This window comes from Mesoplodon mirus, assembly GCF_964341445.2.
Source record: "Mesoplodon mirus genome assembly, chromosome: 12".
NCBI lineage: Eukaryota > Metazoa > Chordata > Mammalia > Artiodactyla > Ziphiidae > Mesoplodon > Mesoplodon mirus.
In genome coordinates, this window is record NC_138988.1 from 45,365,431 (window position 1) to 45,381,805 (window position 16,375).

At 43.0% G+C, this 16,375-nt stretch overlaps 1 protein-coding gene across 5 annotated transcripts in view; it reads right to left on the reverse strand.

Moving 5' to 3' along the window:
- ULK4 (unc-51 like kinase 4) overlaps window positions 1-16,066 on the reverse strand; it is a 549,109-nt gene extending 533,043 nt beyond the window's left edge. For 2 of the 5 annotated variants that reach the window (XM_082638145.1, XM_082638142.1), the window contains exons 1-3: window positions 15,930-16,066; window positions 5,961-6,154; window positions 1,179-1,278 (exon numbers count right to left, since the gene is read on the reverse strand). In XM_082638145.1, the coding sequence (XP_082494271.1) occupies window positions 1,179-1,278; window positions 5,961-6,098 (238 nt within the window). In that variant the 5' untranslated portion in view covers window positions 6,099-6,154; window positions 15,930-16,066. Of the gene's footprint in view, window positions 1-1,178; window positions 1,279-5,960; window positions 6,155-12,874; window positions 13,063-15,925 lie in introns of those variants that run through there. The other 3 variants (XM_082638143.1, XM_082638144.1, XM_082638146.1) reach the window with 3 other exon arrangements.
- Between the last annotated feature and the right edge of the window lie 309 nt (window positions 16,067-16,375).

The following is a 16,375-nucleotide window of genomic DNA, read 5'->3' on the forward strand; positions in this document are numbered from 1 at the left end:
GGTACTTGTTACATTTTTTCCTAAAGACACTGAAACTGAAAGCCCAGATAATACAGTATCTATGTATTTAGTCACCTTTCTTCCTGTATATAGTCCTAGAAAGTTATATCAAGCAAGAGCTATAACATGTTATCTCTAATTATTGCTAGGTGGTGGTATTTGTTGATTCATCTTTGTATTTTTCCATATTGCTTGTTTTTTTTTTTGTTTTTTGTTTTTTGCGGTACGTTTTTTGCGGGCCTCTCACTGTTGTGGCCTCTCCCGTTGCGGAGCACAGGCTCTGGACGCGCAGGCTCAGCGGCCATGGCTCACGGGCCCAGCCACTCTGCAGCATGTGGGATCTTCCCAGACCGGGGCACGAACCCGCGTCCCCTGCATCGGCAGGCGGACTCTCAATCACTGTGCCACCTGGGAAGCCCCCATATTGCTTGTTTTTAAAAGCAAGTATCCTTTGCATAAAAATAAAAAGATAAGCACTTTATAAGCTAATTAGCTAATAGCTAGTTGACCTAAAATACTTTGTTTTTACTGAATGGGAAAGCTTTTTTGATCAACAATCACTAAAAAAATATTTCTAAGTGTTACGTAGGTGATTTAGCATTATTTTATACCAAAGTCAAGTTAACTCCAAATTGAATTTTACATGTCTTCCTCTTACCAAACACCTTTGCCCTTTTCCAGTCCCTAATATCTATCAAGTAATAGGTATTCAAGTTAACATACTCAATAGGATCAACACTGCTTATATTTGTAATAGAAGAAAAATGGAAAATAGCAAAAACTACATCAGGGCTTCCCTGGTGGCACAGTGGTTAAGAATCCACCTGCCAAAACAGGGGACACGGGTTCGAGCCTTGGTCCAGGATGATCCCACATGTCACAGAGCAACTAAGCCCATGCGCCATAACTACTGAGCCTGCGTGCCACAACTACTGAAGCCCGCGCATCTAGAGCCTGCGCTCTGCAACAAGAGAAGCCACTGCAACGAGAAGCCCACTCACTGCAACGAAGAGTAGCCCCTGCTCCCCACAACTAGAGAAAGCCCGCGCACAGCAACAAAGACCCAACACAGCCCAAGATAAATAAAATAAATTTATAAAAAAAAAAAAACTACATCATATGTTTTTTCAAAACTATATATTGTGGCTACAGTCGTAGCACTTCTTACATGATCTTACCTGTGCAGAGTTCCACGACTAGCCAGAGATGATTACTGGTTTCATACCATTCATGAAAAGTTACAATATTCTTGTGTTTAATTTCATGGGTGAGACGAACCTATAAAAACACACAGCATTCACACTAAAATAAAAAAGTTCTTAAACCCTTGCATCTATTAAGAAACACCTAAATACACAACTGGAAAACAGATAAGAAAACACTGGAATTTATTCAGTGGAATTCTATACAGACATTAAGAATGATGGTTATGAAGGCTGGTGACATGGAAAAATGCTAATTCAATGTACAGTCTTTGAAAACAAACAAAACCTTGTACAAAAGTTTTGTGTATTTGTGTAAATTAACATCGCAAAAGAATATTCATAGGAAAAATGACCAGAAGGTATACATCAAAATAGCTGCCGTTATGAGTAGAATTACTCGTGTTTTTAAATTCTTTCTACTTCTCATTTTCTATCTCCTATATTAAGTACCCAGTACTTTCATAATCAGGAAAAAAGAAATAATTTTAAAGGAAACAAAAAAAAACTTTAAGTAAGAATAACCTAAAGGCTCAATAATACAATAACAGTTAAATAAGTTGTATATTAATAATTATTATTAGACCAACATTAAAGTATTTGTTGAATTTTATAACATGGAAAAATGACAACGTTATAATGTTAAGTGAAAAAAGCAAGAAATAAAATTATGTAATACCATGATTAGAAAATTTTTTAAAAGCCCATAGAAAAAAAGACTAGAAGAAACAAACCAAAAAGAACAATGACTGCCTTCGGGTGATACAACAATGCTGCTCTTCCCTTCTATTCAGTTTTCTATATTCTCAAATTTTCTATAATGACGGTGTATTACTTTTACAATATTTAAAAGAACTCTCAAAGCCTTCTATTTTCTTTTTAAGCATATCCTTAGTGAATTCTAATATCAATTCACCTAGATTCTTAAAAGAGGAATGATTACAATGAACATACTGATCTTAAAATGTACATTTCCATTAGATTATAAGAATACTTATGCACCAAAAACAAGCGTGAATTCAAAACTCAACAATAAAGATGCAAAAGCCTGTCCGTTTAAAAACGCTAAGTTGCTTCTGGGATTTTTGCTTTCTCCCTTTAAAAATCCCATTAAATATAGGAACTAAAACCACAAAAATGTGTGCGAACCATCAAGACTCAGAATTGCTGATGACTAACTTACCAAAGTGCTTTGCACCCTTGCTTTCTGATTTTCTTTAAAAAAAAAAAAAAAAAATTACAAATTCTGCTGTCACTCAACACAGGCTAACAGGCCCATAATTAGTAGAAATACAGAGCTCCCTGTTTTAGAAATGGAATTTGGGGACTTCCCTGGTGGTCCAGCAGTTAAGACTCCACACTCCCAATGCAGGAGGCCTGAGTTCGATCCCTGGTCAGGAAACTAGATCCTGCATGCCTCAGCTAAAAAAAAGAAAAAAAGATCCCATGTGCCGCAACTAAGACCTGGTGCAGCCAAATAAATAAATAAATATTTTTTTTTAAAATGGAATTTGGCACACTCTAGGAACAATTAGGTGGGCTCATACTGTACCAAAAATAAAGGAAAATGAATCTACATGACTTAGAAGACAGATGAGTAGAAAACCAAGCATCAGAGTGACCAAGAAAGAATTTGAAGAGCATCTTGTAATAGATCCCGAATATAAAGCCAAGAGAAAATGGGGAGAACCCTCAGTGAGCAAGTTTAAAGGGATCTCTGCTGATTCTGGCACAGAAAAGGGAAGGTCCTAGTGAAACAATTAAAGAGGTACAGAAATCCCGACAGAATTCAGGCCACAGCACACCCCTCTGGACCCTCCATACACTCAATACATGCCAAGTACCCACTCTTCCAGATGCTGGGCTGCCAATCTCACCCTCCACCCTCACCGCAACCACCCATCTGCAGCCTGCACTGGCCAATGCAGGAGATACCGTGGCCAATACTCACCACAGATGGCTACTGTGCTCTTTTGAGGAGCAGCTGGTCTGAGCTGGGATGAGCCCCAAGTGTAAAACACACACCAGATGTGTGCATCAAAATTAGAAAAATATCTCGATAACTTTATACTGGTTGCACGCTGAAATAATAATACTTTGTTTATACTGGATTAAGTAATATATATTAATAAAATGAATTCCACTTATTTTTCCTTTTTCAACATAGATACTATGAACTTTAAAATTAGATTTGTAACCCCAAGGACTTCCCTGGTGGCGCAGTGGTTAAGAATCCACCTGCCAATGCAGGAGTCACGGGTTCGATCCCTGGTTGGGAAAGGTTCCACATGCTGTGGAGCAACTAAGCCCACGGGCCGCAACTACTGAGCCTGTGCTCTAGAGCCCGCGAGACACAACTACTGAGCCCATGTGCTACAACTACTGAAGCCCACGCGCCTAGAGCCCGTACTCTGCAACATGAAAAGCCACCACAATGAGAAGTCCACGCACCACAACGAACAGTAGCCCCCGCTCACCGCCTAGAGAAAGGCCTCACACAGCAACGAAGACCCAACACAGCCAAAAATAAAAAATAAATAAAAATATGTGCAACCCCCATTATATTCCTACTGGACAGCATTGCTAGATTTTTTCTTTTCTTTTTTTTTTTTTTTTTTTTTGGTACTCGGGCCTCTCATTGTTGTGGCCTCTCCCGTTGCGGAGCACAGGCTCCAGACGTGCAGGCTCAGTGGCCATGGCTCACGGGCCCAGCCACTCCGCAACATGTGAGATCTTCTGGGACCGGGGCACGAACCCGGGTCCCCTGCATCGCAGGTGGACTCTCAACCACTGCGCTACCAGGGAAGTCCTAGATTTTTTCTTTTTTACTGATAACTGTATTCTCTCCAAAATCTCTTCCACACATCCTAGTCCATGACCACCACTCACTCACTTTCCAGCTCACTCGCTCTAGTACTGCTATTCCAGTTCAATTCAATCCTCCACACACTCTGCATACACCCAAGGCACTTAAGCAGACACAAACCACGCTGACTGAGCTAACTTCCACTGATGATTCCCAATCTCAAATGGCCCCAGCTGGTCTGTTCTCCAGGTGACTAATTCACACCTTTTCTTTCCTCTTTTCTAGAACGCTGCCTTCCACTTCCCCCATCTCCTAACTGAAGACTTAGATTCTCACCTCAGAGAAATCCTAATCAGAAGAGAGATTCCTCATGTTCCCAGCTCCGAATCTACCAACTACTGTGCACCTTGCCCCCCATATAACTGTCTTCCCTTAACTGTTCACACGCTTTTCAAAAGCCAACACCTCCTCATGCACATGAGTATGGCTGTTTTAACAAACAAAAACAAAACCGAACCAAACAAAAAAAAAAAACACAGAAAATAACAAGTGTCTGCAAGGATGTAGAAAAATGGGATCCCTTGCACATTGTTGGTGGGAATATTAAATGGTATAGCCTCTGTGGAAAACAGAGTGTATATTTCATGGGTTTGGACAAATATGTAATGACATGTATCATACAGAAGAGTTTCACTGCCCTAAAATCCTCTGTACTCCACCTATTCATCCTTCCCACTACCCCCCCCACCCCCCAAACTCTGGTAACTACTCATCTTTTTACTGTCTCCATACTTTTGCCTTTTCCAGAATGTCATATGGTTGGAATCATACAGTATGTCGCCTTTTCAGATCAGCTTCTCTTACCTGACAACGTGCATTTAAAGTTCCTGTTCTCCTTGTGGTTTGATAGCCCATTTCTTTTTATTACTGAACAGTATTTCACTGCATATATGTAGCAGTTTGTTTATTCAATCACTTATTGAAGGGCATCTTGATTGCTTCAATTATGAATAAAGCTACTGTAAACATGTGTGTGCAGGTTTCTGTGTGGACATAAGTTGTCAACTCTTTTGGGAAAATACCAAGAGTTTGATTGTTGAATTGTCCAGAACTCCTTCCATCTTGCAAAACTAAAACTTTATACACATTAAACAATAATTCCCCATTTCCCCTTTCCCTGGCCTCCGGCAATCACCTTTGTACTTTGTTCCTGAAAGGCACCTCATATAAAATGGTGATGGCTACGCAGCACTATGCATGTATTTAATATCAAACTGTACACTTAAAAATGGTTAAGATGATAAATTTTATGTTATGTGTATTTTTCCACAATAAAAAACAAGCTGGAAAAAAAAAATCTAGGTTTGGTCCAAGGAGCCTGGGCTGTAAAGTTGGTACAGCTACTGCAAACCCAAGTCACTCTCACCCAATGTCCTTCCTTTGGAAAGCTTCATAATCATATACTAAATTTAAAAGTAAGTGATCTGGGGCTTCCCTGGTGGCTCAGTGGTTGAGAGTCCGCCTGCCGATGCAGGGGACACGGGTTCGTGCCCCGGTCCGGGAAGATCCCACATGCCGCGGAGCGGCTGGGCCCGTGAGCCATGGCAGCTGAGCCTGCGCGTCCAGAGCCTGTGCTCCACAACGGGAGAGGCCACAACAGTGAGAGGCCGGCGTACCGCAAAAAAAAAAATAATAATAAGTGATCTAATATAGAGTATACTTTCCCTGACTCTTACAAAAACAAAGAACAAAAACCTAAGTTGCTTATTACTTGGGTATGTTTATTAGTCATTATTCAGGATTGGTAGCACTACAGAGAGAAGGCTGCCCATTCCAAATTGAAAATGTGCCATTTGCTATAGTGAGTTCAATGGCTTCTGTTTACATACTACTTATTCTATCTGATCATAACTCTGTCTTTTCCCAAAGGGAGGGAAACATACTTGACTTACCCAATTGGTAATTTCAGGCCTCTTGCACTTATCAGTACAGAGAATAGCTACAAAATTGATTGTCCCCTTCCGTCGCCCTTTGTAGACAACTGTCTTGCTTCCTCTGCCAATCTCTTCATACAGAATGAAGTTTTCCATCTCTGGGCTGACTTCTCACGTTTGATAAAATGGCAGCCTAATAGCATCTCTAGCTCCTAAAAAGTAAACAAAAATGACACTTAAAAATGCAAGCTTGGGACTTCCCTGGTGGCGCAGTGGTTAAGAATCCACCTGCCAATTCAGGGGACGCGGGTTCAAGCCCTGGTCTGAGAAGATCCCACATGCCGCAGAGCAAATAAGCCCATGCACCACAACTACTTAGCCTGCGCTCTAGAGCCTGCGAGCCACAACTACTGAAGCCCGCGCACCTAGAGCCCATGCTACGCAACAAAGGAAGCCACCGTAATGAGAAGCCCGCGCAACAAAGAGTAGCCCTCACTCACTGCAAATAGAGAAAGCACGCACAGAGCAACGAACACCAAATAACAGCCAAATAAATAAATAAATTTATTTTTTAAAAATGCAAGCTAGGGGGCTTCCCTGGTGGCGCAGTGGTTGAGAGTCAGCCTGCTGATTCAGGGGACATGGGTTCGTGCCCCGGTCTGGGAAGATCCCACATGCCGTGGAGCGGCTGGGCCCGTGAGCCATGGCCGATGAGCTTGCGTGTCCGGAGCCTGTGCTCCGCAACGGGAGAGGCCACAACAGTGAGAGGCCCGCGTACCGCCAAAAAAAAAAAAAATGCAAGTTAGGGGTTTCCCTGGTGGTACAGTGGTTGAGAATCTGCCTGCTAATGCAGGGGACACGGGTTCGAGCCCTGGTCTGGGAGGATCCCACATGCCGCAGAGCAACTAGGCCCGTGCGCCACAACTACTGAGCCTGCGCGTCTGGAGCCTGTGCTCCGCAACAAGAGAGGCTGCGATAGTGAGAGGCCCACGCACCGCGATGAAGAGTGGCCCCCGCTTGCCACAACTAGAGAAAGCCCTCGCACAGAAACGAAGACCCAACACAGCAAAAATAAATAAAATTAATAAACTCCTACCCCCAACATCTTCTTTAAAAAAAAAAAAAGCAAGGGCTTCCCTGGTGGCACAGTGGTTGAGAGTCCGCCTGCCGATGCAGGGGACACGGGTTTGTGCCCCGGTCCGGGAGGATCCCACATGCCGCGGAGCGGCTAGGCCCGTGAGCCATGACCGCTGAGCCTGCATGTCCGGAGCCTGTGCTCCACAACGGGAGAGGCCACAACAGTGAGAGGCCCACATACCAGAAAAAAAAAACAAAACAACAACAACAAAAAAAGCAAGCTAGCTGCATGATTAATTAGCCTAAGCTATTTAATATGTAAATAAATCTAATAATTCTATAAATTCAAAATATTCACCTACAAATGTTGAATACAAGTCTTTTTCATAGAATGAAAAAAGGGGAAAAAATAAAAGAAACAATTCACAAACTAATATTCAACGCCGTAGTAACAAGACATTAATAAAAATAATGAAAATGACAGCTATTTCCAACACATGGAACAAAATCAGGGAATGAATGAGATTTCAGCCAGTGTATCTTGATACCTCTCTTACTTTCTGTTACACTGGAAAGCACTTTGTGTCAATATCTGTATAATGAATGGGGTAATATGCCCCACCTAAACCCAAATTATGAGAGATGAGACAATGGATGTGAATACACTCTATAAACAAACATGGAATGATAGTACATCTATCTAATCCATAGGGATTGGAGTCAATCCAAATATTATTCAAAGTCAGTGGTGAGCAAACTACTGGTTCCTGGGCCAAATCCAGCCTGCTGCCTATTCTGTAAATTAAACTTAATTGGAACATAGCCATGCTCAGTCATTTATATATTGTCCAAGGATGCTTTCAGGCTACTATGGCAGTGCTGAGTAGTTGTAACAGAGACCCTATGGCCTGCACACCCTCTAAAATATTTACTATCTGGCCCTTTCCAGAAAAAGTTTGCCAACTCCTCTTTTAAATCAAGAATTTTTTTTTTTAAACATCCACATCAGGGCTTCCCTGGTGGCGCAGTGGTTGAGAGTCCGCCTGCCGATGCAGGGGACACGGGTTCGTGCCCCGGTCCGGGAGGATCCCACAGGCCGTGGAGCGGCTGGGCCCGTGAGCCATGGCCGTTGGGCCTGCGCATCCGGAGCCTGTGCTCCGCAATGGGAGAGGCCCACGTACCGCACCAAAAAAAAAAAAAAAAAAAAAAAAAAAAAAATCCACATCATTAGCAAGGATAATGAGTTCATTTTCTTGGCCAAGAAAAATCCCATAATATTCCTGAGTGAATAACAATTTGATGTAGTCTTTTACTAGTCTAGATTCTAGATTTTTAATTAAAACTGAAATAAAATAATGGATTTGATATATTAAACATATTTCCAACAACAAAGTTATTTACTCAACCAAAAACATCTTTTAAACTGGCATCTCTTTGAGAGGATTATACATGCTAGACTACATAAAACTTCCCAGAAATTATCCAAGCAGTAAGATATCCTCTTTACAAACAGCTTATGTTTCTGTATGGTACCCAGAAAGTCAGAACATAGCAAAATCCCTATGAAACAGAACATAAAAGAGCAATAAATTAATGGGTATGGGGTTTCTTTGGGGGCATATGAAAATGTTTTAGAATTAGATAATGCGGATGGTTGTAAAACTTTGTAAATACACTAAAATTCACTGAATTGTACAATTTTAAAGGGGTGAATTTTATAGTATGTGAATTTTATCTCAATATTTTTACTGAGGTATAACTGACATATAACAATGTGTAAGTTTAAAGGGTACAACATGTTGATACATTTATATATTATAATAGTGTTAAATAATGCTATGATGGTAACCATATCTCATCACATAATTATTTCTTTTTTCTGGCAAGAACAATTAAGATCTAGGCTCTTAGCAACTTCAAAGTACATAGTACATTTTTGCTGACCATGATCACGATGATATATATATATATATATATATATATATCTCCAGAACTTATTCATCTTTGGTTATAAGCTATACAGCAACAGACAGAGGAGCAAGATTTGGCCGGTAGGCAATAGTTTATTGACCCCTATCTTGGTATAGGAAACCATTAATCTAAGAATCTAGGAGTAACTCTGTGATTCCAACTTCCAATGAAATTAAAACTTACTGCAAAATGGGAAAAATTCTACTATAAAAACTTATAGGCTCATGGACTTCCCTGGTGGTGCAGTGGTTAAGAATCTGCCTGCCAATGCAGGGGACATGGGTTCGAGCCCTGGTCCAGAAGGATCCCTCATGCTGCAGAGCAACTAAGCCCATGCATCACAACTACTGAGCCTGCGCTCTAGAGCCCGCGTGCCACAACTACTAAAGCCCACACACTCTAAGGCCCATGTGCCGCAACTACTGAGCCCACGTGCTGCAACTACTGAAGCCCATGTGCCTACAGCCTGTGCTCCGCAACAAGAGAAGCCACCACAATGAGAAGCCCGCACACAACAACAAAGACCCAATGCAGCCAAAATAAAAATTAAAATTAAAAATTAAAAAAACTTATAGGCTAGTAATTACATTTAGTCATTTGGATTATAAACCTGGTATCTAGATCAAATAAGAAATCAAACTATTAACAGCGAAATTTCTAAATTCTAAGTAGAAAAAAATGTGGGAGAGTTTTGAATTTAAATCAATCAAACCCAAAAAAGGCACAGATAATATCTATCTATTTTAAGAAACAGTTTTACTAAGTCCCTTTTACATTCCTCTCCTCCCTGAAACCCACTCATTAAAAAGAAGTGTAAAAAATTAATAAACATGTATAACTGAATTACTCTGCTGTACATCTGAAATTAACACAACATTGTAAATCAACTATATTTCAATAAAAAAATTGTTTTAATTAATAAACAGAAACACAGGAAGATAGCATCCACTTCCTAAAGCTTTTGGCCTTAAAGGGACATAAAGTCACCAAAGAAAAACTGCAATTTGCCCAAACCCAGGTTTGATATTTAGGGCATCTAATATCAGAAAAAGGGCTACACCTAGGTCCAGATAGACTTCATGGCAGCCTACGTTTCCCAAAACCAAAACTAAGCACCAGCTGTGAGGTTTTCTCAGGCTAGTTGGTTACTGCAGAAATTGGATTCTAAATTTCTCTTACAGCCAAATCTCTACATGTTTTACTCAGCAATAACAACCTCAACCCAATCTTCTGAGGAGGACCACAAGACACAGCCTTCAAGGCCTTAAAATAGAGTTTGATGAACCTTCCTGTCCTTGGGCATCCCCATTATCATATTCCCTTTTTCTTTTTTGTATATGAAAAGGAAGAGCATGCCCTTGGAGTAGTCACCCAAAACCATGGAGACCACCATCAGCCCAAAGGGTATTATAAACAGCAACTGGACCCTGTGGCACAGGGATACCCCCTTTGCCTTAGAGCCATTACAGCCACTGCCCTTTGGTTAAGGCCATTGGAAAAACCATGTGGGATCCCCTTTAACCATCTGCACCTCATGCAATAGAAGCTCTCCTAAATTCTCATTACACTCAACGTTTATCAGCTGGCCTCCTCACCGCCTATGAAATCCTTTTGTTAACTGCCCCTCCCATAACTTTTTTATTGTTGTAATAACTTATCCTGGCTACTCTTCTCCCCTCCTTCACCAACGAAGTACCTCTCCACACGAATCACCTCATGGTTCTACAGGAAATTCCACTGGGTAAACGTGACTTCTCATGGTTCACTGATGGTTATTTTAAAGGTGACAATGGCAAATACTTTGCTGGGTATTGCTACTGCAACTCCTTTTGATGTTGCTGAGGCAGCATCTTTACCTATGGCTACTTCAGCCCAACATACTGAATTACACACCCTTACAGGGGCTTGTAGTTTAGCCAAGGACAAAAGGGTCAATATTTACACTGACAGTAGATATGCTTTTAGAGTAGCTCATGATTTTGTAATGTTGGGGAAGCAATGTGGCTTCTTTACTTCCAGTGGAAATAAAATTTTAAGTGGCCCCTATGTTCAGGAATTAGTGAATGCAATACTTCTACCTACCGCTTTAGCTATTATTAAGATTCCAGGGCATTCTAAGCTTGACTCTCTGGAAGCAAAAGGAAATCACCTTGCTGCTATTTCTGCAAGGAATGCTGCCCTTAAAGGGACCAATGGCAGCCAAACCTCTGTCATGGTCCAAAGAGATATATCTCCAAATGATAATTTAGAAAAACTGGCTACAAAGGCCCAACAGTTGGCCTCAGAAAAGGAAAAACAAGATTAGAAATTCAGGGGGTTACCTGGTGGCGCAGTGGTTAAGAATACACCTGCCAATGCAGGGGACACGGGTTCCAGCCCTGGTCCGGGAAGATCCCACATGCCACGGAGCAACTAAGCCCATGCACCACAGCTACTAAGCCTGCACTCTAGAGCCTGCATGCCACAACTACTGAGCCCGTGTGCCACAACTACTGAGTCCATGTGCCACAATTACTGAAGCCCGCGCGCCTAGAGCCCGTGCTCCACAAGAGAAACCACCGCAATGAGAAGCCCACGCATCGCAACGAAGAGTATCCCCCGCTCGCTGCAACTAAAGAAAGCAACGAAGACCCAATGCAGCCAAAAATAAATAAATAAATAATAAAAATAAATAAAAGAAAGCTGCCTGCTGACTTACAAAAAAATTAGAAATTCAGCAACTGTTGGTTTGATAGAAAAGAAAGCTCTGGTTTGAACTAAGTAACAATAGTCCTATGGGAGACCAAGATCCCCACTCCTCACCACTGTACATGCATTAAAGCATCAGTCTACTGACAAAATGATAGCCTTCATGAATCAATATTGCTGGGGAAACATTACGAAGGCCACAAAAGGTGCCTACCTCACTTGTCAAAATACAACCCATGTAGGCCTGTGCGTACTGCCCCAGGACATTTTCATCTGCATGATGGACCATTTGAGCTCTGGCAAATGGATTTCATATAACTTCATCTAGTGAATAAAGTATGCTTTAGTCACGGTCTGTACGTTTTCACTGGACTTCCCTTGCAGACAGCCTATTGCCTCTTAACGTGGCTACAGTCCTTTTGGAAAAGAGTATTGCTACTTGGGAAACTCCTCTCAAACTTCATAGTAATCAAGTAACCCATTTCACAGGCCAGGTGCTTCAACAAGTGTGTGCTGTTCAGCTGGTTTTACAACACATACACTTTACTTACCCTCTTCAATCCTCTGGTTTAGTTGAACGTTCTAACGGCATTATGAAGACTCAATTGGCAAAATGTGTCGAGACCCTCCAAACACCTTAGCCAAAAGCATTGCTGTTGGTCCTTCTAAATCTCAGATCCACCCCTTTTGGAATTCAGAAACTCTCAACCTTTAAGATCATCGGAGGACACCCAAAGCACCTGTCTCCTGCTTCTTACGACCCACAATTAATAAAAGGAGAGATACTCCAACATTGAAAGGTCTAATTGCCTCTATTAAAAATAACCATGTTTTGGTAGGGCGGTCTTTTTAAATTTATTTATTTTATTTATTTTTGGCTGTGCTGGGTCTTCGTAGCTGTGTGCGGGCTTTCTCTAGCTGCAGCAAGCAGGGGCTACTCTTCGTTGGAGTGAGCCGGCTTCTCATTGCGGCGGTTTCTCTTGCTGTGGAGCACGGGCTCTAGGCACACGGGCTTCAGTAGTTGTGGCACACAGGCTTAGTTGCTCTGTGGCATGTGGGATCTTCCCAGACCAGGGCTGGAACCCATGTCCCCTGAGTTGGCAGGCAGATTCTTAACCACTGCGCCACCAGGAAAGCCTGGTAGGGCGGTCTTTTTACCATGCACCCTCAGGAGACAAAGACCTTAAGCATCATACCTTGCAACCTGGAGATTTCATTTACTGGGAAAGACACTTCCAGAAGAACTGTCTTCAGCATCACTGGAAAGGCCTCTATCAAGTACTACTAACCAACCCTTGTGCCACCAAACTCCAAGGAATACAACTCTTGGATTCACAATACATCTAAAGGAAGCACCGCACTCTGACTGGACCTGCACATCCTCTGGTGACCTGAAAGTAAAGATTTCCTGGAATTGAAGCAGACAGTATCTGATGAGACAGCTTTCCCAAGATATCCAGATCAGACCTGCTGGAAGTTTGTCACTGTTAGGCTGCACCCCCTCAGGCCTGCAAGCCTTGTAGCTGCCAAGCCTCGAAGAGCCCAGACTCAGTGACAGAGACATAAATGGCTTATTGGACAGAGGATCTTACATGTCTGAAGCAAGGTCCTGGAGTGACACCCCACCGTGTATGGCAGACAGCAGGCAGGACAGGACACGGCAGCGCTCTTCACTGCTCAAGGGAGGAGGAGGCTACCATTTATGGGGGGGGATTGACATCAGATGGGCTCATCAATTACCAGGGACTAATTAACCTCTATAATTAAGATGATTGGATAGTCATGTGAGTGAAGCAGGGACTGGTCAAGCAGGGCGTGTACAGAGAGCAGAGAACAACCATTTTGAATATGGCCTAACCATATAGTAGCCAAACCTTTGATGATGGCCTAAGACTTCAGAGGATCCCCAATGTCTATCGTCTTGACAACATATGGATTTTAGATTAAAAGTGCCTGAGAGTTGTCCCTCCTACCTTTCCTTGTTACTTGTGACCTTAATAGGTTTCCCATCTGTGTACTTTCCCTCCGACTTGAGACACTACACCCAGGAAAGATACTTCCTGACATTGAGGGACAAAAAGCCCCTGAAACTAGAAAACCTGACTCTTGATCAGCAATGCTTTCAGAGAAAAATCTTGATCAAAAGGGAGAAGTGTAAAAAACTAATAAACAGAAACCTCAATTAGAGTCAGGAGCCCAGAAGCGGGGAGCTCTCATGCCCTGCAAGGATAGCAGAGCCCAAAGAGAAGAAGAAAGATTCCTCTTCTTTGCTGGCAAGGACTCAACTCAATTAAAAGCCATGGATTCTTTGTTTATTACAGCCCTCCCAACTTCCTTTTCCTCTCTAAAAAAGCTTTCGCCTTCCCTGCCATGCTGGGGAATTGCACGATGGCTTGTCATGGTTACACACCCCGAATTGGGATTCCCTGCTGATGCCAAATAAACCCATCTTTCCTGGAGAAATGTGTGCCAGTCTTTTGGTTCAGGTAAACAGAACCAGTGCTGAGTCCTGACCCACCAAAATGCAGCCGTAACAGGAGTAATTATGTGGCAAAAAAAATAACCAAAGACCTTAATTAAATGTTCACGAATTGGTACATTAGGATACATCAGAATAAGATGTTGAAATAATACGTTTTTATGTAAGATGAGTAAGTGATTCCTTGAAAACAAGGTTTTAGGCCACAAGAAAAAAAATAAAATCTTAAAATTTTGAATTTGAGTCAGGCCAAATTCATGTCCTCAATCTTTCACTGAATAGAGGCATCTGAGCAGAGCAGGCAGCCTGAAATTAACAAAACACATCAATTACAAACTGGGCTTAGACGAGCGTTTATTACCTGCAGCACTTCCCGATTCTGAGGGCTCAACTTCCTTAGACTAAAATAAGAATTGGTTCAGATGGTCTTCTAAGTTTAAGTTATCTTCAAATTTGAAAGCCCATGACTAAGATTCTTTTTGACTCACTCCAGGGATGTTCCTCACCTTAGACTTCCTAACATGTATTTTTTTAAACATTTGTAACCTCAACTTGTAAAATAAAACACAAATACAGAAAAACCCACAAAATAAATGTATACTTTAATGAATTATTATAAGGGAGACATCCTCGTAATCATCACTCAGGTCAGGAATAGCACTTTGCCAGCGACCCCAGAATCCCTTCCCTGAGCCTAGGACAATAACAACTCCTACTCCCCAAAAGTAATCACTCTCCAGACTTTCATGCGTTTCTTTATAGTTTTCTCGCTGTAGTGTGCATTCCCAGACACCACAGATTAGTCTTCCACATTTTCTAAAAGCATGGTGCATTTTAAAGTCTCTTTTAATCTACAAGTTCACCTAGGTATCATCTGAGAAGCCAGAAGTCAGAGGAATTCACACATACGAGCAACTGAAGCATTTAAGATTCAGCGGACAGAGCCTACATTCAACAAACTCTGAAACGGTTCAGGTGGTAACAGCACGCTGGTAAAGACATGAGTGAACCCTCCTCTTAATCATCCCCACCTTCAAATCATTAACTCCCTCTTTAGCGGCAATCAGCAACACCTGGAAACTCGATAGAACTGCAAATCCTCGCCCTGGGCCCAGATCTACTGAAACAGAAACTCTGGAAACAGGGTCCAGCAATTTTGTGTTTTAACTCGCCGTCCGGATGCGCGCTACCTTTGAAAACCGCAGGCGAAGTCAACCTTTCCCGAGGGCACAAAAGGCGGCGGGCACTATGATAAGCACTAAACAGGTGCTCCTCCTCGCAACACTTTTCGGACCAAATCAACTGCAAGCTTTGAGCCTGGTCTGACGTCTAAAGTGTAGGCTCTGAGTCGCTACGTAAACACCCTCTCCTCCCCACCCCAAGTAGATCGCGGCCAGCGAACTGGCGGCTTTCACTGTCTCCCCACGTCCACCGACATCAGTCAGCGAGGCCGGCTCAGAACCCGGAAAGCTAAGTCAGAGTTTTAAGGGATAAAACTCCGAATACGGGGCGTCTATAAAGCGCATCTCCCGAACCCAGGTCTAGAAGAGGTGTCCCGCGTACCCTGAACCAAAAGTTGTGTAGGGTTTAACACAAACACAAAGCAGAACCCGAAGAGAGAGGGGGCGCTGAGGGCACAGGGTCCACGGAGGGAGGGAGGGAGGGAGGGTGGTGGGCGGCTCCCCTACAGGCCTACAGTCTCTCCAACAAACGCTGAAAGACACAGGAACCCACATTAGTGGCCTCTAAAACCGCCACTACCACTCACCTACCAGCTCGGTGGGGAGAAGCTGCAGATCCACTGGATGCCGGTGCGCGCGTCTCGCCCCCGACCCCTTAGGACGAGTCCACTGGCCAAAAGCCAGGGGCGAAGCAATGGAGCAAGGCGTACAGCGTCAGGCCGTGCAGGTCTAACACCCCTCTGTGTTTGCATTCGGCCTGCCCGTCTCCAGGGCAGCACGCAGAACGCCGGAAGGAGCGTAAGGCGCTGATTGGCTGAGCAGTTTCGCTTCCCATCGGCTGGGGCCTGGAAGTGAAGCCGCCTCGCGCCCAGCGTTAGGACGAGTCCACCGATCCACCCTAGATCGGGGTGAAAAGTGCAGGGCTCAGAGTCGGCGACCGTACTTGAGAGTTCCGCACCCCTCCGCATTTGGATTAGCCCATCCCGTTTCTAGGGCAGCACGCAGAACGCCGGAAGGAGCACCGGGGCGCTGACTGG